Source organism: Podarcis bocagei, assembly GCF_964188305.1.
Source record: "Podarcis bocagei genome assembly, chromosome: Z".
NCBI lineage: Eukaryota > Metazoa > Chordata > Lepidosauria > Squamata > Lacertidae > Podarcis > Podarcis bocagei.
The window spans coordinates 26561347-26589265 of NC_138140.1; the positions used below are offsets into that span (position 1 = coordinate 26561347).

The following is a 27919-nucleotide window of genomic DNA, read 5'->3' on the forward strand; positions in this document are numbered from 1 at the left end:
TCAGGCATGGTGATGCAGCAGAGTCTGGCATGTCTAATATTTCTCACAGCGTTCCATGGCGAGTTTGGAGATTCCTGCAGAGAGTCATATTTTGTGATAAAGTGAGGAGTCATCCTTTTTTAAAAAAAAGATCGCCACTCTCCACGGTATATCTGAGAGGCAAATGAAAGGTTTTTTCCTAGTATGTATATCTAAATAAGCATCTTTAAAAGCCTTGATTGTATGGTACCAGTCCTTTCTAAAGGTGGAGATTCTGGATATCCGTGTCTACAGCTGCTACCTTTTTTGTTTGTCAAGGTGGATGCACAAATAGATTTCTGCTCATTGTGTGCCTGGAGATGCAAAGGTTAAATGTTGCTTCTCATCCCTCTCAGGCAACATTTCCATGTTGCTTCTCATCCCTCTCAGGCAACATTTCCATGTACTCTTAAGTTGCAGAGGTACTCTGCCACTTGTCTTTAAGCCAGTGAGTTGCCATCTTGAATGATGTCATCCCATGGAAATGCTGTCCCTGAAGCTAGGATTTCCAATAATGACATCATGGTGTCAGCAATCAACCAGGCCTGCTTTGTTACCATTTTGCCATGGGCAGGAAACTGATGTGCATTGAACATGAAGGGGGCAACATCCAGTTGCGGTGGCTGCTGATGGTACTGAGCCTGCTGTAAGTCTTCATGCTTTGTTTCAGCACCTGAGTTCCATCTTTAAAGCAGAAATCCAAGTGTTTTCCCCATTCACCTTGCCTCCTGGCTTTTTGTTAACACATATGACTCCTGCTCTGCCTTCCTCTCTTAGGAAGCAACATCTTTGCACTACAGAAAAAGAAAGAAAGAGAATAAACTCAACTGTACATGTACATTTGTGTGTCTTTGAGAGGAGTGGGGATAATGAAGTTTGAAAATAGCTGGAGCAAAGCCACTGCAGTTGTTCCCCTCTATCTTTGTTACATGTGCCTTATCTGTCTTTTCTTCTCTTCCCTTCCAACTTTATGATTCTATGATTCACTTGATCCTCCCCCCCCCCGCCCATATTTTCTAGCGAAATCAAATTGGAATCTACTTGGGGCAGGGAGCTGATGTGTTTGCATTGCTACTCAGTAAAGTCCCATGTATACTGAAGACACTACAGTACTGAGATAATCAAAATCATAATCCTACAGCCACAAGGATTTACTACTAAAAACTCATATGGGATTTTGGGTGGGTGGAGGAGACAATATGGATTTGCTGCTAGAGTTACAATGGAACAATACCCTCAAACAAGTTCAGGATGAGTTTTTTACCCTTGTAATTATATAATTCATATTTGTCCACATGCACGAGTGCATACACACACGCAGGGGGCATTGTGGCAGAAAGGGCCACTGCATCTGGCTGGTAACCAGGAGGCTGGTGTTTTGTTTTGTTTATTTTTTAAAAATATTTTTATTAAACCATTTTAACAAAACAAGTATCAATCATTCTTTGTTTTTCTTGGCAGGTCTCGTCCTAAAATCCCTAACTAAAACACTTCTGTCTTCTTTACAAATGTCATTTTAAACATCTTTTTCAATTCATTATATATCATCTCCCAAATTTTTTTAACTTCTCTACATTCCCACCACATATGATACAAGTTACCTTCTTTTTCTTTACATTTCCAACATATATTTGACCCAGTTTTGTACATTTTTGCCATTTGTACTGGTGTAATATACCATCTATACATCATTTTAATGTAATTTTATTTCAGAAGAGAACAATCTGTAAATTTCAAGTCCACCTTCTACAGATTTTCCCAATCCTCAAATTGTATATTGTGCCCTATATCTTGTGCCCATTTGATCAGAACTGCTTTGACCTCCTCATCTTTTGTTTCCCATTCTAGCAGAACTCTATATGCTTTCTTCAGCAGCTTCACTACTTCTTCTATAACCTCCTTTTGAAATCTGGAGGTTGTGTAGCTAAACCGGAGGCTGGTGATTTGAGCCTGCCTAGGAATGGCTGTGGGCAGGATTCCTGCATTGCAGGGGGTTGGACTAGATGACCCTCAGGATTCCTTCCAATTCTATGATTCTAATTTTTATTTCCAATTCCTGAAAAGTACTGCTTATGCAGAATACCATACTTTGGTTATGACAGGCTTGTTCATACATCACACATTTGTTTAGGCAAGCCTATACAGACATATAGATGTTGGTGTGCTTTAATCTCTTTTCCCATTAATTTTAATTATTTTGAATTGTTTTTAATTGATTTGAACTGATTTGTAATAATTTTAATATTTATTTCCAAGTGCTTAGTGGCTTTACCGCAATCAAGTGGTATATAAATTTTGTTACATCAGTCAAATATATTACACTGGGTGTAGGTGCAAGCTAAGATTACACAGGTTTGTATGAAAGAATGATTGCATGTTGATTTGTACAGTTCAACTATTCTGAGCACAGGTCCACAAACTGTACATTTGTTGAATGTAACATGTGAACACCACTTAAATGTCTACATTTCACTTATCTTTCCTGGTATTTAAATGCAATGAGTTGTTCACACATTATATACCGTGCACAGGTACAAGCTGCCTCTCTACACATGTACAAATGTGTATTCTTGTTTATTTATACAGTTCATCTATTGTGTAACACACAGAATGCCCATACACTTAATGTTACATGTGTAGGAATATACAATTCAAATATTTGTTGAACAGGTACATAGACTGTACACTCATTGAATGTAATGTGCAGATACCCCTATGATGTGCTTGGGAAATCTGGCAAACTGATTTGCCTCTCTTGGTTACTCCAGGCACAGGTCCAGAGGAATTCAATCCAGTCCCAAAACACAGCCCTTCATTAAGCACACACCCTGCTTTCTAACAGCACTTTGCCAGGATCTACTGAAATACAAAAAGCTTTGTCAAAGCCTCATAGAATTGTAGAGTTGGAAGGGACCCCAAGGGCCAACTAGTCCAACCCCCTCAAATGCAGGAACCGGAACCTCTATTACTGTTCACATGAGCAGAAAGAGGGTTAGAGCCCTGTGCTTGTGTCACCATGCGTGGAGGTGTGTCAGTAGGTGGAGCTAATATTGAGAAATGTTCGGTTCCAAATATGGCCCCCACCCCCAAAAAACAATAGTTGCTGAACAAGGTTTTGCACCTAGTGGCAAAGGATTCTATAATGAAGTTGTGGGATTTCCTGCTACAAAATATGTGATGCTGATCACTAGTTAATAATACTCTAAAAGGGATTAGATACATTAATGGAGGAGGGAAGTTTATCAGTAGCTACTTTTTAGGATAGCCCAAATCAGACTTGGGGTGTCTTGGTCCTGCTTTACAGGGGACAGTCCTCTGTTTTAGGGGTGGAGAAGCTGTTTCAGAACAAGAGCCACATTACAGAAACCTTTCAGGTGGGCAGTATATGGAGTAGGGGCTGGTCCAGAAGCAGAAGACCATTGGCTTTGGTTGAGATTACAGTTGTACCTCGGAAGTCAAATGGAATCCATTCTGTAAGTCCGTTTGACTTCCAAAAAGTTTGGAAACCAAGGCATGGCTTCTGATTGGTTGCAGGAAGCTCCTGCAGCCAATCAGAAGCTGCAGAAGCCGCGTCGGACGTTCAGTTTCCAAAGAACATTCGCAAACCAGAACACTCACTTCCAGGTTTGCGGCGTTTGGGAGCCAAAACATTTGACACGCAAGGCATTTGGGATCCAAGGTTCGACAGTACAATAATTCTATGTTCAGCACCCCAGTTGGCATCTGAGTGGGAAGAGACAGATGCCTTTACTCTGAGGGTAAGGAAATCTTTTTAGCCTGAGGATCACATTCTCTCCTGGGGAAACTTTTGGGGATCACATGGAAGTGGTGGGTGTGGCCAGAGGCAAAAGTGGGTGAAGCATCAGATTCAACTCTATCTGAAGGTGTCCTTATTTGAAGGACTGCCTACTCCAAGTCAGGTTTAAGAATAAATATGTAGAAGCAAAGAATAGAGAACAGGAGCTTTGAAGTTACCCATCAATCATTAAAACCTGGAGAGCAGACTGAGAAAGCCTATTAGGTCACCTGATCTCAATCTCCCCTCCTATGTACTGTACTTCTGCTTAAATTATAATCACTATTTCTAAATTTACACCTGTAATTATGATTCAGCACATGCAAATTTTATGCAAACACATGTGCTTTTTCTGCCCTCTCATTTGACAGTGCAAAAATGGTCACCTTAATAGAACCTCTGAATACTCTTATGTTCTGGCCAGTTTCACAGTCATTGGTCTCCTGAGGAGTTCAGATGGAGCTTGATGGAGCAAAGTAAAGCATAATCCGTTTTCTCTGAAAGTTCTGTAAAACTGCAGTTTGAAACATAATTGACATAGCATCTAGTACGTTCAACACTTGTACTGCTAGGTAAAATCTTATGTTCTGCATGCAGACTTTGTAAAAGGTGTTATAGGACTTTTGACAGTAGGGCTACAGAATGCCCAGAATGACTAGGCCCGTTTGTCATCCTGGTGCCCTCCAGATATTCTGGACTACAACTCCAAAACACCTGGAGGGTGCTAGAATGGCATAGGTAGCTATAGAGAACTCAGTGAAATAATTCTGCTATGACTCTGGGAATGTGAATGCCAATGTTATATTTAATGCCTGAAAGGGCTGTCGGCAGCAGAGTGAGCAGCCGTGCTTCCTTGAGTTTGCTGAAGGCCAGCTAGAAATGAAAATAGACATTAATGGGCTATGATCTATGATATATTGCCAGCATTTGCACCTGATGTAGTAGTTATAGCACAATGCATTTCATTTCAGGGAGTGACTTTCTTGCTCATGGTTTGAGGCAAGGTTCATGCATCAGGAATGCTAGAAGAAAACAGGCTTCCATAAGGAAAACGAAGTCCTTTGCAGAGTAGGGTTGGCTGTCCTTGCACATTGGTTTATTAGGCTACCTTGTCCCAAACTAAATGGTTTCAAAATGCCAGTGCAATGGGCAATGGTGGAGCTGCTGCATCTCCCATCTGATTCTTCCACTTGCCCTTTTGTATCTCCTGCTTCCTGTAGACAAACCAGATCTCAGTTTCACCTCATGATGAGCAGGGTGGGAGGGTGTATGGAAGGATCATAGAATTGTAGAGTTGGAAGGGGCCCTAAAGATCATCTAGTCCAACCCCCTGCAAGGCAGGAATATGCAGTTGTCCATGAAGATGAACAAAGTGAGAAGCTTCATCTGTCTCCACCCTGTAACGTTATAAATTGTAGGCAGAATCTACAACAAGGTTGGGGAACTTTTTTTCTCCTGAAGACTGGATCCCTCAAGTGAAAGAGGTCTGTGGTCTGCTTTGCCAACTCACTGTAGAATGGGAGAAGTGGAGAAGGGGGAGGGGAGTGGATGTGCTTCAGGCGAAATGCATGGGCTTGGTTAACAGGTCTGGTGGGCTGTGATAGGTCTGTTGGCCAGAGGTTCTCTATGTTGGATCTACAGGTTGTGGTCTAGTAGCAACTGAACAGAGTCCATTCATTCATTCATTTTATGACTGACACATTTTATTACTGAAACCTTAAAAAGGACAACAGAACTAGTAAATCATACGACAATAATGCTAAACACAGTGAATAAAAAACCCAAAATCCAATAAAGCAGCCACTGGAATGGCTTTGTGGAAAATCAATGTGTAAGCAGATAGCAGAGAGGGAGGCATAAGGAAGCCAGTGAAAAGGAGGACTGTCATCTTGTTAAGCAGCATAGATGCCAACTCCCTGGAGTGCCCGAGCACCCACAAAATTTCCCATGAAGGGGCCAGGCATCCACAAGTTTCGGTGCCAGGGCCAGGCACGCTGCATGCCACCCATGGCCCCAGGCAGAGCCAAGTTGGCACTCCTGTTAAGTGGGGTCTGGTGAAGGGGGCAATATATGGACCTATCAATCAAGCAAAGTCATATGCCATAGGTATTGCCAAATAAAGTCATACTTCACTGGGATAAGTGGCTTCATATGTTGTTTGCTCATGTGCACCACAAGTGCCCTCCAATAGGCAGCAAAGTCCATTGGCTTAGTACTCCCCTTCGAAACCTTAAGATGATGAGTTAATTTTTCTTAAGACAATTCAAACTGAACTGTAGCCAACCAGTAGGGATGGGTGGACCAGCCAATTTCTATTATCTGTCAATTTTGCATGTCTTCAATCATAGGTCTATTCCATCTTGGTTTTGATTAATTTAAAGGGGGGAAAAACATGCACGTGAAAATTCAGATGTAAATTGTATGGACTTTAGGCACATTGTTCCCATGCATTTCCCCTTTGATGGACAAACAAGGCAGGCATGTAAATAGGTCTGTAGCTTAGGGCTCAATTTGATCTGATGTTAATTTTGTGTGGATGCACATTTGTTTGGTTATGCAAATAGCATAACCTGAACAGCCCCAGGTCCATCAGAGGTGGGGCGTTCAACTTCTTCTCATCCTTTCATGGACTTGTGCAGCTCCCCAAAGCTGTTGTTTGCAGACTTCCCTTGAAACGCAAATAGAGAGGTATTTTTGTTTGGATCATGGCAGAGAGAGAGAGAGAGAGAGAGAGAGAGAGAGAGACTGAAACTGCTCATCCCCACAGTCCAGAGGCTTCCCCACACATGCCATTTACATAACAAAAGCATACATCCTAATTGCATTGATGCAATTATAGTCACATGTGGCATTGTCTATATAGGAAGCAGTGCTGGTGGTCTCTCCAAAATATCACAGAATCTGACTTCTGTACTCCTTTGTTTCTATAGTATATTATTAGGGACACCTCTTTTCTAAAAGCCAGCATATTCACAAAACATTCCCTTTTCTATCTAGACACACTTCTAGAATCCAGAAATATTAGCTGAATTAGCTTCAGCGTGGTATGGTGCCCCCTTTCTAACAGCTTGCGTCATTCTGAAAAGGATACAGCCATGCCCCCTCAGGGGGGATGCCCTCCCTGCTGTGCAGATATTATATTATTTGTTATGCTAGCAGCTGTCCCTGGAGGGTCTGATTGATTTGTACAAACAAGGACAGAGGCTCTAGGAAAGACAAAGCTTGAAATATTTCAAACCTCAATATTTTAGGGGTTTTCAGAGCCTTCTTATGTGGGTTGATTTAAAGTTCAGGTGACAGAGGAAAGGGCAGATGTAGAGAAATTCCAAATGGGTTCTAAACATGTGTAATTCCCACTCAAATTGTAAATCCCTATAAAGTGGAAAGCTGAGAAATGCAATCCAAATATGGCACATAATGGATGATGGGAGAGAGCTCAGCTGACAGTCAGAGAAATTGGCCGTTGCCCTCTGGAAAGTATTCATTCAAATGAGTTTTCATGGCTGAATTTCAAAATGGCCTCAACACGAAGTGTTCATATCCAACTGATTGCCAATGCAGAACCTGATGCTTTTTTGAAGTTTGCTTTTTTGAAGTTTTGAGGTGTAAAAATGTATTTTTATTACAGGAGGTGAAAGTAATCTGTGCATGAGGCAAACACACACGCTTGCAGTTATATGTGTCATGAGGTGAGATTGTCTGTAGCTCCCTGATGTCTGCCTTTTGTTGGAGCTGCATCAGCAGAGATCATTCCATATACAACTAAAGGGTTAATTCTGTTAGTATTCACAAGTGAAGAGGGGGGCAGGTAGAGGTGTTGCTTAGCAACCAAGCAGAGTACCATTATGTTTGCTGCTGAGGTAGCATGTGCTCTGATTGATGAATGAGTTCTTGATCTGTATGTTTGGTTGAGTTTCTCCCTGCTATGTATGAGGCCTGAAGTAAGAAAGACAAAAGCCCTCTCTATATGTCTCCTCCAGTTATATAGTTTATGTTCGGTTTTCCTCAGCAAAGTGTTATCAGTGTTTCTTTCTCTCTTTTGACTCTGTTTCTGTTATTTAAGTGACTCTACTAACACCTTTTCCTCCAGAGGGCTTCTTTCCCTCATAGGCAGCCATTTTGAGGGGCAAGTACCCATGGTGGCTCTTATTTTTCTAAGCCTACCCACAAACCACAGGCTTCTACAGTCACACACATCGCTCCATCCAGGAAAGAAAGAGGTATCACTACGGTTCTCGGACACACTATAGGTGTGCAAAAGTGTGTGAGGAGGGCACAAAGCAGGACTGATGAGGGGTGTGGCCCAGGGAGAGTCTGGGGGGCCATATATACAGTGGTGCCTCGCAAGACGAAATTAATTCGTTCCGCAAGTCTCTTCGTCTTGCGGTTTTTTCGTCTTGCGATGCACGGTTTCCCATAGGAATGCATTGAAAATCAATTAATGCGTTCCTAGGGAAACCGCCTTCAGACCAGGTCCGGGGACAGTCTGTCCCCGGACCTCTTCTGAAGGCTGGGGGGGGGGACAAGGGCTTTTCTTCTCACCCCCAGCATTTTAAAAAACCCTGGGACAGCGGAGGACTTTTCCGCTGTCCGGGCGATCTTAAAATGCTGGCGGGCGGCATTTTAAAATCGCCCCGGACAGCGGAGGACTTCTCCGCTGTCCGGGGCGATTTAAAAGCCCCTGGGAAGGCAGGCAGGGGGGGGGACAAAGACTTTCGCCCCCCGCCCGCCTTCAGAAGGTGTTCCCACCCCCCCCCGCCCGGCTTCGCAGCAGCGCTACGAAGCCCGGCGGCTGGGGCAGGTGCTCCTGCCCCCCCCGCTTCGGAGCAGCGTTCCGAAGCGGGGTGGCTGGGGCAGGTGTTCCCACCCCCCGCCCGGCTTCGCAGCAGCGCTACGAAGCCCGGCGGCTGGGGCAGGTGCTCCCGCCCCCCCACCCCGCTTCGGAGCAGCGTTCCGAAGCGGGGTGGCTGGGGCAGGTGTTCCCACCCCCCCGCCCGGCTTCGCAGCAGCGCTACGAAGCCCGGCGGCTGGGGCAGGTGCTCCCGCCCCCCCACCCCGCTTCGGAGCAGCGTTCCGAAGCGGGGTGGCTGGGGCAGGTGTTCCCACCCCCCCGCCCGGCTTCGGAGCACGGGGAGATCGCTTCTCCCCACCGCCCCTTGCTTCAAAAGAGGTCCGGGGCCAGCGGGAAGCGCTCCTGCTGCCCCCGGACCTCTTTTGAAGCAAGCGGCTGCGGAGAGAAGCGATCTCCCCGCAGCCGCTTGCTTCAAAAGAGGTCCGGGACCTCTTTTGAAGCAAGCGGCTGCGGGGAGAAGCGCAGCCGCTTGCTTCAAAAGAGGTCCGGGGGCAGCGGGAGCGCTTCCCGCTGCCCCCGGACCTCTTTTGAAGCAAGGGGCGGTGGGGAGAAGCGATCTCCCGGCCGCCCCTTGCTTCAAAAGAAAAGACCCGCTGTCCCCGGGGCAAGCTTCGTTTTGCGAAGCAAGCCCATAGGGAAATTCGTCTTGCGAGGCAACTCGAAAACGAAAAAACCTTTCGTTTTGCGAGTTTTTGTCTCGCGAGGCGTTCGTCTTGCGGGGTACCACTGTATACAGGTTTCTTTTTGAACAGAACTCACCGGAACGAAGGATGCCAGTTTGAATAAAATGTTGGAGGGGGGCAGGTAAGCCCCGTCCCGCATAATTGATCACAAGGTGTGGCACATGCACCATTTGAATGGCAATACCTATAAACTTTTGGGGCCCTCAAATATTTTACTGGGGGGTGGGGGCAAAGGGACTTAGTCCCCTAGGAGTTGGCTGAGTTGGAACTAAGTTCTGGCACCTCTCAGAATGCGGTGTGGGGTGTTCATGGTGAGTTCCAGTACCTATTTTTCTAGAAAAATAGCACCGGATATATACATACATAATTTTATAGGTATGCTGCTTTTCCATGGTTAAAGCCATGCTCAATGCAGCTTACCACATGAAAAAATACATAATTAGAAATATAACAAAAGTAGTCATAACCAATGAGTAAAACATCAAAAATTACACAACCAAATTGATTTTTTTCCTTATAAATCATAACATCTAAAATAAAGATACAAAAATTTAATATCAATTACAGCAGCAATCCCCACCCCCACCCAAACCTCAGCCCAAGAGTCTGTTTAGCAGCCTCAGCTTTTGTAGCTGGAGTCAGTCCAGGCCTTCCCTTCCCTGATCAGGTGGGAAAAGTCCTGCAAGTCAGGGAGCAGGTTTTCCAGGATTCACAGCAAGAATAATCTTTGGCCTCTTCAGCAGCCTCAGCTTCTATAAAGAGCCCTGGAGGAGCACATTCAAATAGTAAATTCCTGTAAAGTGAAAGCTGAGCCTTGGATTCCCACCTCTGTAATACATCATGGGAAATATGGGTTTGCTATCATGAAATGTTAGTCTGCAACTGTGGTCTCTCAGTCTTTTTTGAAAAACTCTTGAACTTTCAGCGCTTTTACATATGTAACAAAATTTATAGGCTACTTAATAAAATAAAACAAAAGTCTGCAATTGGTTTACACGGCACTCACCATGAAGTTGTTACAGTAAGCACCACACTTTTAATATGTGGGTGGGGGGAGGTTCAGTATCCCCAGAAAGAAAAGGACCGGGTTTATATAAAATAGTAAAAAATGTTTACAGGAAAATACCAATAGGATTTACAGACTATCAAAACAAGCAGGTGAGCAAACATAATAAAACTCTCAGTATACTGTGGAACCTCGGTCTCTGAAGCGTCTCTGAAGCTGAATGATTTGGAACACGAAATCATGCCGAAAACCTGGAAGTGAATGCTTCCGTTTTCGAATGCGTCTTGGATGCCAACCAGCTTCTGAGGCACACTTCTCAATTTTCTCCATTGAAATTGCCAACCGCCCATTGCAACTCAGTTGTCGAATGTTTCGGAAGTCGAAAGGTCTTCCGGAACAGATTACGTTCGACAACCGAGGTTCTACTGCATATATAAAATCAAGAGAGTTTAAGAATGTCTGCCTTGCCTAAACAAAAGCATTTTTAGCAAGCATCAAAAACAACACAACGAAGACATCTGGTTATAGAGCACAGGTGCTATCAGTGTTTAAAAGGGAAGTATGCAACTATGTCATAACTATGTCATAATCAGAGTGTGCTTTTCCCTTTCAAAAGCTCGAAAATCCTAAGAAAAGATGCAGACCCCGGGTCTGCTCTTTCTTCATCTCCTCCATCTCCCGTGGGGCAGAATTAGGTTGAGAGTGGTCTGGAGGCAGTCTAGCACCAACCCAATAGTAGTAATGTTTTGAGTTCTGCCAGGCTCAAATCAGATTTCATTAAGATGAGCCATTTCCCCAGCCAAGATTTAATAAGCTCTAATTCCTCCCAGCCATTATCTTCTAACGCTCTGCTCTCCTTCCTTCCCATCCAGCTGGTGCTTCTCCATTCATTCATTCATTTGTATACCATCCTTCAACCAAACAGGCAGTTCACAACATAAAAATCAAGCGGGAGAGAAAAAGGAACAGAATTCTCCTCTGACTTGAATAGAAATACAAGCTGGACAATCATTCCAGAGTCACAGAGCCAATTCAGACCTAATAGGCAACCATGATATTGCAAATGGACCTGTGATAGAATGGCTTGCACGATCCCTCCCACTCCTCTCTTAAAAACCACCAAAAGGAGATCAGAAACTTTAACTTCCACTTTTAAGCAAACCATAGTTTTCCGTTACCTCCAAACTCAGGAATAAGTGATTTGCTTAAACAGTGGTTTCAGAACATACTACAGGTTGATGGCAGCTTCTCCCAAGTTTGGATGTAATGTGGGATGGTGGTTTGTTACTACTACTACTACTAATAATAATAATTATAATAATAATAGCAGAAGTGAACGTTAAGAAATGTTCTCCTCATCATAGATGTACAAAAAGACGTCAGGTAGGATCATTCATGTAGTGGGGAACTGGTTTTCAGTTGATATCTAAGACAACCAAATACATTTGCCTTGTATTGGAGGTAAGTGTCACAGTCCCCCAAGACTCAGACTTCTGAGCTTGTGGAGGGTGGAGGAGTTTTGGTAATATCTCTTGGGAGCGCCCTCCCTGTGGAACACCCTCCCATCAGATGTCAAGGAGATTAAGAACTACACAACTTTTTGAAAACACCTGAAGGCAGCCCTGTATCGGGAAGTTTTTAACGTGGCTGGGGAAACCTAGCCAGATGGACAGGGTATAAATAATAACCTCCTCCTCCTCCTCCTCCTCCTCCTCCTCCTTCTTCTTCTTCTTCACCAGACAAGCAGTCTGGTTGTCTGAGTGGTTAGCTACATACAAGCTAGGAACAAAACAAAGCAAATAGGTAACCCTGCTGGATCAGCCAATGGTCCATATACAGTGGTACCTCTGGTTACAAACTTCATTCATTCTGGAGGTCCGTTCTTAACCTGAAACCGTTCTTAACTTGAGGTACCACTTTAGCTAATGGGGCCTCCTGCTGCTGCCGCACCGCCGGCGTGTGATTTCTGTTCTCATCCTGAAGTAAAGTTCTTAACCCGAGGTACTACTTCAGGGTTAGCGGAGTCTGTAACCTGAAGTGTTTATAACCTGAGGTGTTTGTAACCCAAGGTACCACTGTAGTCCAACATCCTGTTTTCACAATTTCCAACCAGATGCCTACATGATAAGCCCACAAACAGAATCTGAACACAGCAGCACTCTTCTCACCTGTGATTCTCAGCAACTGGTACTCAGAAGCATAATGTTTATGGCATTGCAATTAATATTTAGGGTGTGTTTCTTGAATCGCGGTACAGCCACTTAAAGTTGTCAAAGCCAGACTTGCCTGTTACACTTCTGGTATTGCACTGAGTAGTAAAAGAATTTCAGCATCTTGAATGGTGTTGCATATGGTCCGTGGATAGGATTACGTCTCTGCTGTAAATATCATTGGGTGGGCGGGGGAAAGTTGACACATATTTCCCACTCCCCTTCAAGGGTATTTTTGTCACTCATTCTCACCAATCCACTTGATTCCCAGTTCTCCTGAACTGATAATTTGCATACCATTAGGGTATTCTAGTACCATGTGCTGATTGATTGAATGATTGCCTTGATCCATCGACTCCCTGTTCAAGAAAATTTACAAGCAGAAGTGATTTAAAATATATGCAATTTAGTTCCATAAAATTCCATTTGTAAAATCCAAGCAGAAACAACAGTGACTCAATTAAAGCAACAATAAAATGTTCATTATGGAAAGCCTAGCAGCTTGGCAGAGATGTTGAACAGATTTTACACCCTCCAAGGAGAAAGGGAGAAGGAAGGTTTGCTTGACTGAAGATGGAGTAAAACACACACACGAACATGACTAAATATATAAATGCATTTCCTCCACACCAGCTCACCTATGCTGTTGTATGAGCTTGTGGAAGCTTGCTGTAGAAACAATAGAATAAGTAAGTGCTATTCATTCATTTGCTTTAAGCTTATTAGAGGCTTCCTTGTGCTATAAACCTTGCCATATGCTGAGTGAAATAAGCTTCCCCTACTCAGCATCCTGAGCTTTCTGTAAACACCTAAGGACATGCAAGGACACAGGCTCTTGGGGAGGGTGCTTTGAGGAAACAGTGAAGAAAAAAGAAGTCAGCATTAATTAGTGACCCTCAATAAGGAGAATTGTAGTCCAAAATATCCTTATCCAGTGACACCTGCTCATCTTTTGCTGTAGAAGATGGACTTCTTTTTCCTTCTGAAGATCATGATGCGAATCAGCTTTTGGGGTTCACAGAAGGGATGTACAAAAGGGCCTTAATTGATTCTGACATTCACTCAGGTTTTCATCTGATATTTTCCTTTCTGCTGCAATTGGTTTATTTTACACAAGTTGTCTTCTGTTTCATCCTCTGCTGATGTGAAAACATACATATTCTTTTAATGCACCAGTATTTCTTAGCACACAATAGACCTGCATGGTGCTATTTTTCTAGAAAAAGAGGTGCTGGAACTCATCATGAACACCTCCCTTGTTCTTTTAGAATGATAATGGTGCCCACCTGAGAGGGGCCGGAATTGAGTTCCAGCAAGTTCCAGCTGAAAAGATGTCCTGGACCTGCAGATCTCAGCCATCAACAGATATTAAGATATCAGTTACATTCCCTAGATGTTCCCTTTCAAAGTTAATGAGATTCCAGAGGTCTGAAATTCCCTGCTGGTCTGCTATTGCAAAAAACCCTCCAAAGAGTCTTGTGACACCTGAAATACAAAGTTAATGAACTGGCTAAAGGTCCATCACAAATCCATCTTTAGCTACAATTCCAGCAGTGGCTCCAGGAGGTTAATCTGGACAGCCTAGAAGCCTCCCTTCAACTCTTAATATTCTATGAAATAGATTCTTGCCTTAATCCACCAGTTGTGTATGACAGGAGTGGGAAAAACCTGAGGTCCTGCCTAAGGTGGGTGGGGCCAGAGGGAAAAGTAGGCAGAGCAATGTAGGCACTTACCTCTGTACAGCCAGGCAAAAGGCAGAGGTTCTGCACACTCACATCTCTTTATCCCAGCAAGCAGGAGGCATTACAAAGGTTCAGTGACAGATTCCAGCCAGGCAAAAGCTCTCACTTAAGTAGAGCACAGAGCAGAGAAGATTGAGGGAGGTGGCATGGGGAAGAGCCCTAAGGGATGAATAGAGGTCTACATACACCCCCTGGGACTGATGTTCCCTACCCTTCTCTATGACAATAATACTTGAATGTAGGCCACTGGCTCTGTGATGAGGAGAGCCAGGGGCCAGGGCAGGGCAAGGTTCATTCTAGATGCAAGATTCAAGGAGCACAGAGTTCTGACATTGCTTCAGCAAAAAAAATCCCAATTGTTTCCCCACTTGCACTAGAAGGTTCTCCTTTAATTAAAGGGGCCTAGCCCTCTCCTGTAGTCTCCTACTAAGGCAGAAATGTAGGGGTCTCTGGTCCTGGTGGCTTGTCTCTAATGGAGTAATCCAAGTCTGAGGCCATTAGTGCCACATTCTTGGGCTGGAGGGACAGACCCCAGAGGCTTATCCTGTAGCAGCATGCCTTTATCCTTCTGGTTCAGACTGTGGCTCTATGATCTGGAGAAGACTCTGACTCCTGGTTACCAATGGTAGGGGCAGAAAGAGTTTTGGTTGAAGTCTTCCTTCAACCAGGGTGTTTCTGTGCTTTGGCCTCTATATATTCCTGCATTGTGTCCTCCAGATTTAGGGTTGCAATCCAGCAACATCTGGAAGGCACCAGTGGAAACCGTGCCTGGTTATGCATGTGAAAAATCATTTGGGATTCTTCTGAGAACAAAATTCAGCAGTGATGCAAAACATACTAGGCATCCTAATCTGGTGTTTGTTTACTCAGAAGTAGGCCGAAATAAATTAATGTGCATAGGATTGTTGCTATAGTCAGTGATATGATCACAGCTCTTAAACTGGAAGGCTGAAATTAATTTTAAATTATTGATTTTTATTCTAGCTTGTCTGTTGACTTTGGGCATGGTCTAATTTTTCCCATGTGATGAGTGAGCATAAGGTGTTGGTTTGTTAGATATGTTGCAATGTAGAGAAGTAATTATATCATTGACAGCCGTAGTATTAGTTGACAGGTTGTTTGATTGCAGTTGCCTCAAGGTCATATCTCTTTCAGTAGATTCAACAGTGTAGCAGAGACATCTTTCTATGGCTCCAGTTTTCATCAGAATAGCTGTTCCTGCAAGAAGCAAATCAGAGAGACAGATTCTCTCCCTTTATGTATATAAGAATTTCTTATTGTACATGATAACAAGTGTCTCATTTTTGATCTGGGATAGTATCCTCTTGGCAACTATTCTGTTGGTTGTAATCCTTTGAGGAATGTTTTGAAAGTAGTTTCTTACTAAAATATGGATAACAGCTCCTTTTTTGTTGAAATACTGTTCCTCTTTATAGTTACATTAAATGCACTCAGCAATTAGGAAAATGAGTCTGGAACAGACCCCCACAAGAGGTGATGGACTCTTCTTCCTCGGAGGCTTTTAAGCAGAGGTTGGCTGGCCATCTGTCATATATGATCTAATTGAGATTCTTGCATTGCAGGGGGTTGGATTATATGACCCTCGGGGTCCTTCCAGCTCTATAACTCTTTTATTCTGTAAAGATGTGTGTTTAAATAAAAGCCTTTTCCTTAGCACTTCAGATGTTTATGAATGTTCCGTGACATCACAACCACCTCAGACAATCAAACAATGTTCCTCCCCTGGTCTTGACTGTTTGTCCCATTGTGTATGAGACTGCATGTCTCATATCACCTTAACTCTAATAGTATTCTAAACTTGTTCTTTGGGGGAAGGTTTTTTTTTGCATAAATGGTTGCTCCCTTTTGGAACTGCTTTTAATTGCTGTAGTTAACTTTTTTTTTTGGTTGCTGCATTTTTAAAACCTTTCTCGCGCTGCTGTTTCAGTGTTTAATGGCTGCTTAATCAGTGTTATATTGTGCTTAAAATGGTCAAGTGTGCATTAAGTTTAAATTGGTGTCAATGAAAGTTGTTTGTTAAACCTAATTATAATCTGGAAGCAATTTTGGGTGAGTGTGGGGGTCATAGCTGTCAACTTTCCCCTTTTTTTAAGGGAAAATCCTATTCGGAATAAGGGAATTTCCCTTTAAAAAAGGGAAACGTTGACAGCTATGGTGGGGGTTGCAGTTGGGAAGGAAAGTGTTAATCTTCTTAATACACACACACACACACACACACACACACACACACACACAGCATCCACTGAACAACTATTAGTTTTATATATTTTTACGTATGTCCCATTGGAAACTGTCTTCTAAGTCCAAATGGGGAGACTAGGGAGGGGACAAAGAGGGGTGAAGAGAGGGGAAAGGAAATAAAGTGAAAAGGCAGAATGAGGGGGAGGGAATGGATGGTGTATCAGAGCCCTGCTCTTACCTGCTGCTCCACACCTGGGCTGCATTCACTTGGCAGTTTATTCCATTTCCCTGATGCTTCTCTGTTCATTTCCACATTATTTTTGAGCTTTCACATCACCTAAGAGCCACTTCTGGAAAACTAATGGAACACAGAGCATACTCAAAGCTCATTTCCATGTTATTTGATTCCAAGGGGGTGGGTGGAATGTGTTTGCAGGAAGGTTGCAGCCCTCTTTACCTGGAAAATCACAGAAGTAAAGTGAACAAATCTGGAGCGGTATGCCAGCGTGCAGATCTTTCCTGCAGTTTTCATGGCGGAATCATGAGGGCACAGAAGCACCCATGTGCAGAATGGGTTGTTGGGGAGCAGTGAAAATGACATTCATTGTTGTTGTACCTAGGGGTTGGCTAAGCTGGTGGGGGGTGGGGTGCAAAAATCACTCCTCTCTTGGTGCCTCAACAGAGGAATCTGAATTCTGGTGTGGGCCATCACAGCAGCAATTGCAAGGGAGGGAGGGTGGGCTGGTCAGCCAAATTTCATCCATGGGCCAAACATTCCCCACCTCTGGAATAGAATGTGTGAGAGAGAGGAAGGAGGGAGGTATTTCTGGTACTGCTGAAGGGGAGGGTGAATTTTGCCCACCTCTGCTCCTGCTACTACAGCCTTTAAAATTACATAAATACTGGGCCCTCTCCTGGAATAACTGTTGCTGTATCAGGAAGGTTGATAAATTGATAATGCCCAGTGGGCACTTCCCACTGTTTTAGAAATCCATCTGTGTTTAAGAAATGTGATTACAGGAGGAACTTCTCTTCCTCTGGCTCTAATTTTATTTGAAATACCCCATTGCTATATTGTCACTGTTGTTTTCTAACCCCTTCTCTCTTTTCCGTTCTCAAAAGGCGAAAGTTACGTATGTTCATCTGACAACTTTTTTAAGAAAGTGGAGTATACCAAGAATGTCAACCCCAACTGGTCTGTCAATGTGAAAACCTCCGCCAACATGAAAGCGCCTCAGTCCCTGGCCAGTAGCAACAGTGGCCAGGCCAGGGAGAACAAGGATTTTGTGCGCCCCAAGCTGGTGACCATCATTCGGAGTGGGGTGAAACCCAGGAAGGCTGTCCGTGTGCTGCTGAATAAGAAGACGGCACATTCCTTTGAGCAAGTTCTCACCGATATCACAGAAGCCATAAAGCTGGAAACAGGAGTCGTCAAAAAGCTGTACACGCTGGATGGAAAGCAGGTAAGACCATTTTGTTCAAATGCCCCCAAGACCTCCAAAGTTTCACAACAGTACAAAGAGTGGAAGGAAATACACACGTAGAATTGTGTGGCATTTGCTCCAAATATTTTTCGCTCTATAAGATGCACCAGACCACAAGACGCACCTAGTTTTTGGAGGAGGAAAACAAGAAAAAAAATATTCTGAATCTCAGAAGCCAGAACAGCAAGAGGGATCGCTACGCAGTGAAAGCAGCAATCCCTCTTGCTGTTCTGGCTTCTGGGATAGCTGCGCAGCCTGCATTCGCTCCATAAGACGCACACACATTTCCCCTTACTTTTTAGGAGGGAAAAAGTGAGTCTTATAGAGCAAAAAATACGGTACTTAAAAACACCATCAAATTCTTAACCAGCGAGCCTCAGAATGGGAGACCTGTTACAACACTGGTGTCTTCTCCTCTCCCACATGCTATCTGGAGTCTTCAGTCAGTTTAGAAGCCAGGATTGGAACTCCTTCCTAAATTGAGACAGTGTCCTGTTTGGAAGGTCTCATTTCCTATCCCACATCCACTCCTGCCACTTGATCATAAGCAAGCCCTACTCACATGATGGGTGTGCAGGTAAGCTGCCTTGGTCACATGATGCTCGTGTCTACACTGAAGCTGTGTAATATCAGTCCAAAATAATTCATGTTTTTCTTTAACATGCTGCTTTCAATCTAGATTGATTCTAGGTCCTGCCATCTTCAAGGATGGGTGTGGCTACTTGTCACTTGTTTGAAAACTCGCCCCTTGATTAAGTTATCCTTGCCTTTTGCACCCTGCACATCTCCCAGGTGAATGAAGTAGGAAGTGGGGTTTGTAGTATTGGTGTACAACCACCCAGTGTCATTGGATATACTCTTGTGCACACACACACTTTGTCGGGACATCCTACATCTGTTTTCAAATTACAGTGCAGCATAATGCAGAATCAGTTTGCAAGAAGTTTTGTTTTTTAAATGAAACCAGTTTCTTGAACTGCTTTTCAGGCGCAATTCAGCAAATAAATAAATAAAATTATGCAATATATCTAGATTGTGTGTAGACTATATCGAAAAAGCAAGTACTGAGTCTCCAATTTGTTCTAGAATAAAATGCCACGTGTACACAGTCTGGCATAAGTTGGCATAAGTTAGCTTCCTTCACAACTGCGTCACAGGTGGCTCTAGGGAAGGGTCCTAGCTCACTGGTAGAGTACCTGCTTGGCATAAGAACATAAGGAGAGCTCTGCGGGATCAAGCCAAAGGAATATCTAGTCCAGCATCCTATTCTCACAGAGGCCAAGCAGATGCCCATAGGAAACCTGCAAGTGGGACCTAAGTGCAACAGTGTTCTTCCAACTTGTGATTCCAATCAGCTGGTTTTTAGAGGCATATTGACAGACTTCTCCACTCCGAATTTATCTAATTCTCCTTAAAGTCATCCACACTAGTAGTCATCATTACATCCTGTGCAAGCAAATCAGGTCCCAGCTTCAATCACCAGTTAGATATGGGATCCATCCCTGTCTGAAATCACTGTTGTGAGCACTGGCGGAGGAACAGGGGTGCGGGGGGTGCGTACCACCCCCGGCAGCACAATCCCGGTGGGGTGCCATCGCACCTGCCCCCCCATGCTGGGCACCACACCCTCAGGCAGCGTGCCATGCCCCCAGGACATGTGCCACGCCCCTTTGGGCAGCGTGCCACACTCCCAGGATGCGTGCCATGCCCCTGCAGGCAGTGCATCACACCCCAGGATGTGTGCCACGCCCCTGTGAGCAGCAAGCCATGCCCCCAGGAAGCGTGCCAGCCACACCTCCGCCTGCTCTCCGCCCCCCCCCACGCCAGAGCTTGAAGCTCCGCCACTGGTTGTGAGACAGCATAATACTGACCTAGGTGAACAGTGGTCTGAATCAGTATAAAACTTCCTTCCTTTCTCCCACATACATATTCAGCCTTCCCCACCTTATGCCTGAACATGCTGGCTGATGCTGAAAGAAAACTGTTCTTCACCCAAAGGGTACCATGTTGGAGAAAGCTGTCAGAAAATCACATTAACCTCCTTTTGAAACCTCCTTATTTGTCCCTGGGAAAAAGAATGAGTGAATCTAGTATGTAGATATACCCGTCAACCGAGTATGTTCAATATATGGGCAGCTAAGGGGGGTGGGGTAGGGGCAGCTGCCCCCCCCCCTAAATCAAGTAAATCAATAAAAATATTTAACTAACTGAGATTCTGCACCCCCAACATAAAGCCACCCCCAAATACAAAGCCTGGCTATGCCCATGGTTCAACTACATTTAAATGTAGTTGATGAAAAACAGGGAATCCTTAGCTGAACATCCTTCAGATATTTGAAAGCTGCAGAGTGCAATCCTAAGCATATTTCCTCAGAAGTAACTCTCGCTATGTTTCATCAGAATTATTCCCTAGTCAGCAGGCACAGGATTGCAGCCTTAGCCCCTTCACACTCTACAATTTTATAATCTGTTGCAATATCCTCTTCTCGTTTCCCTTACCCATGTTTTTCCATATTCCTTCTCTGATACTAAAGCCATGCTGACTAAGTGAACATCTACTGAAGCCTAAAATTAACCTGCCAAAGTGGCCACCATCTGTTCCTATAGAAGCCAGATTTTTCATGCCAGTGGTTATGTTACTAAATTGTCACTGGTATTAGTATCAGGCGGGAGAATGCAGCCAACCATTGGAGGAAAACAGATGCACCAACACCACTGTCCTGAGCACCACTGAACTGTGAATATTCTCCAAAGGATTCTCCCTCTGCTGCTGCTGCTGCTGCTGCTGCCACCACACACTTTGAAATAAACAATGCAGGCAGATTGTACCAGAGTATTATTTTGGCTTTAGGGTACAGTCTCAACAGTTCTCAGGCTTCACACTAGTCAGAACGTTTTAAAGCAAAATAGGTTGCTGTCTGTCTAGAAACAAAGTGAGTTGGAGGAATGGGTAGAGATCATTTGGGGTGAACAGATTCCCCGGCATATTGCATCCCATTATTGCTGTGGAGGAGTCAGCTGAAAATGTCATGCTCCTCTTTCCTTTGGGTTTATTACTGATATTTTCCAAAAGTACGTCTGGAATTGGCACATGGACAGTTTCCTGAAGGTTTAAAGTGTCCTGCTGTTCATTGGTTATCTCTCTCTCTCTCTCACTCTCTCTCACTCACTCTCTCACTCTCCTCAGCCCCACCCTGCTGCTTCTAGTGCGTGCAGATAAATTAGAGTGCGAAAAGGAATGTGGATGCAATTCCTTTTGCACTGTACTTCATTGGTAACTGAAGGCTAATCCACACTTCCTCTGGTCCCACTGCTTTCCCCTGGGGATAACTGCTCTTTAGTGTTCAATCCAGTTTCACCCGGGTTGCCATTTATTCCAATCTATCACTAAAGAGCAGATTTTTCCTTGGAAAGCAGAGGGCAACAAGCTGATGTGTGGATGAGCCCTTAGACTGAACACACACAAGGGACTGAGAACGCACATGTCCAGCAATCTGAATGAAGTCCAGAAATAAAATTTTAAAACAGAGCATAGGAAGCTGCCTTATATTGACTCATACCATTGGTCCATCTAGGTCAGTATTGTCTACGCTGACTGACAGCAGTACTCCAGTACTGCTGGAATCTTTTTCAGCCCTACCTGGCGATGCCAGGGTTTGAACCTGGGGTTTTCTGCTTTCAAAGTGGAATCTCTAGTGCTGAACTGTGGCCCTTCTCCATAATGCGAATGCCAAACTCTCTCTCTAGCTAGCTATATACATGCATTCAAATAAAATGCGCCTTTCTTTAGGATAGTTTTCAAAATGAGGAAAAGGACTTCGAGGTGAGTTGATCTAGGACCCTCTGGACTCCCTGCCCTTTGACTTCCCTACCTCCTAGGTCAGGGGTCTGCAACCTTTAAGACAAAAAGAGCCACTTGGACCCGTTTCCGAAGAAAAAAAACCTGGGAGCCGCAAAACTCGTCATTATAAAAATAACTTTTTTGTCACTTTTTATTATTTCTTTAACGTTCTTTAAACGTTAAATTAACAAGTTACCTATTTTTGTGTGTGTGTTCTTTACTCCCCTTCAAAACAGTGACCAGCGTACATGCCCCCTTTCAATGCAGTGACCAGCGTACATGCCCCTTTCAATGTAGCGGGCGGGCGGGAAGGTGACGTTGGGACGGTGCGTGACTAATGCACGCACCGTCCCTATGCAACGTCACAGCCAGTACAGCACCCGCCACAGTGGGGAGTGTCGTGCACACAATGCACCTCCTCCCCTCGCTAGTATCCGCCCCGGAGCCGCGGCAAAGGTGTAAAAGAGCCACATGCGGCTCCGGAGCCGCGGGTTGCAGACCCCTGTCCTAGGTCCTCTTCCCCGTCCACATCTGTTCCACAAAACTTCTCCTTCCGACAAAACTTCCCCTGCCCACAAAACTTCTGCTCAGCCAAACTGACAATGTTGCCTTCCCTCACAGACTTTGGAGTACAAATATTTTTACAGCTTTGTTCCGACTTGTGTGCAACGGAGGGCAAGGGGAGTCAACTAGGGACTAAAGTGACATAAAGCTCACAGAGCCAATGTACTAATTGCTCACATTAGTGAGCAGGCCTGACGTGGAATTTTTTTTAAAGGGCATCAAAAGAGTTCCACATAACCAACTGGTTTACTGGCATCATTGGAGACCTGAAGGAGCGTCTCCAACCCCTTCGTTCAGCCCAGACACTGAGATCCAGCTCCAAGGGCCTTCTGGTGGTTCCCTCACTGCAGGAAGTGAAGTAACAGGGAACCAGGCAGAGGGCCTTCTCGGTAGTGGTGCCCGCCCAGTGGAATGCCTTCCTGTCAGATGTCAAGGAAATAAACAACTATCTGACTTTTAGAAGACATCTGAAGGCAGCCCTGCTTAGGGAAGTCTTTAATGTCTGATGTTTTATGGTATTTTTTATATTTTGTTGGAAGCCGCCCAGAGTGGCTGGGGAAACCCAGCCAGATGGGCGGGGTATGAAAAAATCATCATCATCATCATTATTATTATTATTATTATTATTATTATTATTATTATTATTATTATTAGCTTCAAGAAATCTCCCTAAAGTTGCATTCTTTTTCCTAACCTCTGACAGCCTGAACATCTCAAGTTCTTGACTTGCTCATCAATTGAATGGTTCCATTGGGTTATAAGTAATGGCTTGAGAATGTACAGCATGCACTCAGGATCTGCATGTTGTGCAGGGCCTGCTGGAGATTATGCATAATAACCAGAGACTGGACAAAATTCCACATATATATCCACATTCCCCAAGGTCATGGTCAGATGCAGTAACACTTCTGAATACCGACTGTTTGACACCACAGGAGAGGAAGATGCTTGATTCCTACTTGAGGGTTTCCCATGCACATCTAGGTGGTCACTGTGAGAACAGAATGCTGGACTAGATAGGCCATCAGCCTGGTCTAGCAGGCTCTTTTCATCTGTGAAACGTGCTTAATTCTCTCTTAATGGACAGGTTATTTGCTCCTTCTGCACATATAAGATCCATATTTGGGGTTATCATATGCACAAAAACAAAAGGGGGAGGAGGAACATTGGCCTGTTGTTCCATAGCTTTTATTTTCCCAAGTCTTTAGCTAAGTGCTGCTGCTGCTTCTAAATGTTAACTGTCTTTTCCAATGAAGTTATATTCATGTGTCAGGACATTTGTGGTTTTACACACCAGAGAATTCCTAGCCCTGTTAGAATGTTTCCCTCTAGCAGTCTTTGCCTCTACAAGGATGTAATGTGGCAGGTGATAGGTGAACTCCAGATACCTGCTAGAGAAGCAGATGCAAATGTGTACCAAGGCTAGGTCACTGCTAGATTCTGCAGAACTCTGTGAATTTGCCACCTTTGCTTAGATGATGTGTGAAGTGAGATAGTTCAAGCAGTGGAAGAAGAAGAAAAGTTAGTGAACAGCCATTTCCACAGAAAGTACAAATACAAATGAAACCATTGTTTCAAGAATTATGGTGGTGCCATTCTTCAAGAAACAATGCCTAACATGATTGCTTCAGACCCATAACATTGGCTACACATTGACATGCGGGTATTCAGTAGTTCAGGGGCAGCTAACCTGGTCCCCTCAAGATGTTGTTGGACAACAACTCCCATAAGCCTCCACTAGCATAACCAATGGTCAGGGATGATGGCCATTCCTGCTAGCTCATACTGATGAGGGGACCAAATGTTGCATCCTTGAAAGTAGGCAAGGTCCCCAAATCCAGAGAGAAATATGGGCTTGGCCAGAGGATCATAGGGATCATAAGGAAGGTTGGATTGGCCAGGTTTGGTATCTAATATATTAGGAGTCTGTTGTTTTTCAGCTCAAGCCACTGATATCAGGGATAATATCGATTGTAAAATGGTTAGAGATTTAAAATGGCACCACCAGGGAGCAGATCTTTTTCAATGAATCATGACTTTTCTATTATATCCTACTTTGCAAAATGGAAGATAATTTAAAACCAGTTTGAGGGGGGATAGTTTATATTACATACACAGAGGAATACACACACACACACACACACACACACACACACGGAGTGCAAATATACAGCAGCTGGAGCAGTGCAGAAGGTCACAGCTTTTGCAGCTCTGCTCCATGAAGAACAATGGAAATAATAAGTGGTATTGACTCCACAGGAATAATTATGCAGCCAGTCTGCCTGCAGGGCAGCAGGGGAGAACAGGACGGTGAGGTCCTTCGTTTCCATCCCCATCCCTCGCCATCTGTTCTCTGCCACTTAGCTGATATCTGGTCCACTGGCAGGGCCTGAAAAAGCTTGTTCTTCTCTTGGCAATCTACAGACATCAGTCCCTACCATGTGCTGATGGGCTTGAAGGCTCAAGAGCCTGGTAGAGGGACTTGACCTCAGATACCATGTCTGGTAGAAGGGCAAATGGCACAGTCTTTCCATCCCTTCTCCTTTTTGACTAACTTATGTAAATAAAAGTATTTGCTTGGACAGTGAAATATGCATCTTTTTAAAAAAAATCTGGCTGGAATGCTTGGTGTAATTCTATGTTCCCTATTTCTAAGCTATGTGAATACAAATAAATGTAGTCGTACTGTCCTCCAACATTTCATGGCTCCACGAAGAGGATTCTTATGCACTTGGTGAATTTCTGGGATGCACATTCTTTTACTTTTCTGCCAAACTTTTTTGCATTAGGCTTTCTTGATCTTGGTCTAAGAACTTATGGAAGCTTCTACTGATCTGATCTTTTTATATTTTGATTTACTGCATGCTCTAGGTTGCTTTGTTGGCTGTTTGTCAAAAAATCAAGACATGCGCAAAAAATGAAAAGCCAATCAACCAAACAAAAAACCTGGTTGGAACAGTAAATGAGGGTGGGGTCAATTATTTATTTACTTCCAATATTTACAGACTGCTTTTCACCATAAATGGTCTTGAAGCAACCAGTTTTTAAAACGTCCATCATCTTTGCTAGTAACTATTATCCTACTTACCTTCCATGAATTTCTCCAACCCTCTTTAAAGCTACCCAAATGTGTAGCCATCACTAACTCTTGTGGGAGCTAATTCCAAGGTTTAACTATGTGCTGTGTGAAGAAGTGCCTCCTTTTATCTGTTCTGATTCTTCCGGAATTCAGTTTCATTGGGTAACCCCATCAGATTCTAATATTATGAGAGATGGGGGCGGGGGACCTCTCTCTGTCCACTTTCTCCAAGCTTGAGGTTTCCAGGCCTGAGGGGGCCCTGAGCAAAGTGTCCTCTGGTGGGTCTCTTTCTCCATCAATGGGCCCTGGGGGGCTTACCTAGAGAAAGAGAGCAACAGTCCACTGTGTGTTACAAGATGGCTTAGCTGCCATTTTAATTTCACATGGTGTCCTGAGACAATGTCCCACTTTCCCATTATGGGAAATTTAAATTGCAGTAGACTTAAAAGGGGCCATGTCAGGCAGCTGCCCTGGGCCATACCAGGATGCTGGGTGACGGCAACTGCCCTGGGACACCAGGTGCTGATCCTGACCCAGATTAAAAATTACTTGAGTATATACTGAAAGATTTGTGAACTTCTTAAACCTGAAAAGCTTTCCTGGAGAGTTCATTTCTGGACAACTCAGCTGTAATGGGACTGAAACACTTCCTCTCGCCTTCCTAATGCAGCCATATCAGAAACCTTATCAACTGCTGGCAGACTGCAGGATTACATGTAAATGAAGTATCAAAGGCTAGAATTAGAATATTAGCTATGATGAATATGACTTTTGCATGCTCAAGTGGGCTTCACAGTGGATTAAAAGCATCCTAGCCTACATCTCTTAATTCTTGCTGAAAGTTTAAGGCACTGTTTTCACTGAATTTTAATATGGTGTTATTACTTTCTATGATACTATGGATTTTCTATTATTTTAGACAACTGCAGTCACTGAGGTTTACATCTGGACAAGCATATGTCAGGATGAAATGAAAGCAATGAGACTATTATAGCCAAACATGCCAGTCAACAAACTGCTTCATTGCCTGTGTAGGGAATTTTTATTTTTAACTTTTTGGCATCATTTGTTTTTCAAAATTTGAAATGGAGTTTTGCTGATGCTGCTAGCCTAGATCTTTAATCCTTGTTTTTCGGTGTGATTAGGGACTTGCCATCAAATCACCCATAATCACCAATGATTGCATGTTCTCTGCATAGTTTTTTAAGCAGCAAAGCAAACTCTCAGCTGTGCATAATAGCAAGGATTTGGATACCTCTTAATTACTAATGTTAAGTATTCAATTGGCAAATCATCCTCATTGCATGCTAATTAGTGTCACGGTCCAAGGAAGAGATGGGCACAATATAGACTATAAGCGCTATGAGGTCCAAGATGCCTGTTTTAGAAACTGTATTCATGCAGTCAGTGTGGTGTCCTCCAGATCTTTATTGGAATACAACTTTCATCATTCCTGATCTGATGGGTGTTGGTCAAGAGCTGACAGTGCCCACTTTGCTGCCACCACTGCCGTAAACAACTGCAAATATATATATAATCTATAGGCAAACATGAGTACCAAGACAGTACAACTGACTGGAGAAAATATTGCACAGCTCTCATAAAGAATTCCAACCATAATGTCTTCCTCAGGGTCTTGGTCTCAGTGCTGCCTTTGTAGAACTCAGTAAGGAAAAGGATGGTGACAAAACTCAACCTATTGCCCATTGGGAATGATAAGGGGGAAGGCAAGGAGCCCAACAGTAAGTGGAGACAAAGCCCTTGACAGGCAAAGCCAGAGCAAAATAGCATTCAGCACCAACCAATTTTAGTTCCTCTGCCCCTGTCTTGGACAATCACTGGACTGCTTGTAAATACAGTGGTACCTCAGGTTACATACGCTTCAGGTTAGAGACGCTTCAGGTTACAGACTTTGCTAACCCAGAAATAGTACCTCGGGTTAAGAACTTTGCTTCAGGATGAAAACAGAAATTGTGCTCCGGCAGCACAGCGGCAGTGGGAGGCCCCATTAGCTAAAGTGGTGCTTCAGGTTAAGAACAGTTTCAGGTTAAGAACGGACCTCCGGAACGAATTAAGTACTTAACCCGAGGTACCACTGTAAGAAGATAAGCAGGTGGGAGCTTGCTAAGGGCAGGCTGTTTAGTGAGGCAGTGCTCCATTTGCCTTTATGGGTTAGCCTCCTTTGACAGCCGAATTTGTGCTAGAGCTAATAAATAAATAATAATAAAAACCCAGAGTCTCATCCTGCAAAGCCACAAGTGTTTTGAAGGCCCACCCTCAGCACGAGAGGCTATCCAAGGGCAATATTTAGGCCATAGGACAAAAACCTTCTTGATTCAATGTCTCCCACCTTCCCTTCTTCATGTGCTTCCTTCCCATAACTCATGGCTTTGACTGGTGTGTGTATTCCTATTCCCCCAACCTCCCATTGTGTAGTCTGGC

At 43.9% G+C, this 27919-nt stretch overlaps 1 protein-coding gene and 1 long non-coding RNA gene across 5 annotated transcripts in view; one reads left to right on the top strand and one right to left on the bottom strand.

Annotated features, from left to right (window-relative positions):
• Positions 1-27919, top strand: part of LOC308578779 (neuronal migration protein doublecortin) — a 121318-nt gene that overhangs the window by 4092 nt on the left and 89307 nt on the right. For all 4 annotated transcript variants that reach the window (XM_081179336.1, XM_081179337.1, XM_081179338.1 and 1 more), the window contains exon 3: positions 17632-17972. In XM_081179336.1, the coding sequence (XP_081035462.1) occupies positions 17632-17972 (341 nt within the window). The remainder of the gene's footprint in view (positions 1-17631; positions 17973-27919) is intronic.
• LOC308578817 lies at positions 15262-27894 on the bottom strand. Its single transcript, XR_014004137.1, has 2 exons — positions 27828-27894; positions 15262-15525 (listed from the first exon to the last, which is right to left on the bottom strand). It is a non-coding gene; the product is annotated as an uncharacterized lncRNA (long non-coding RNA).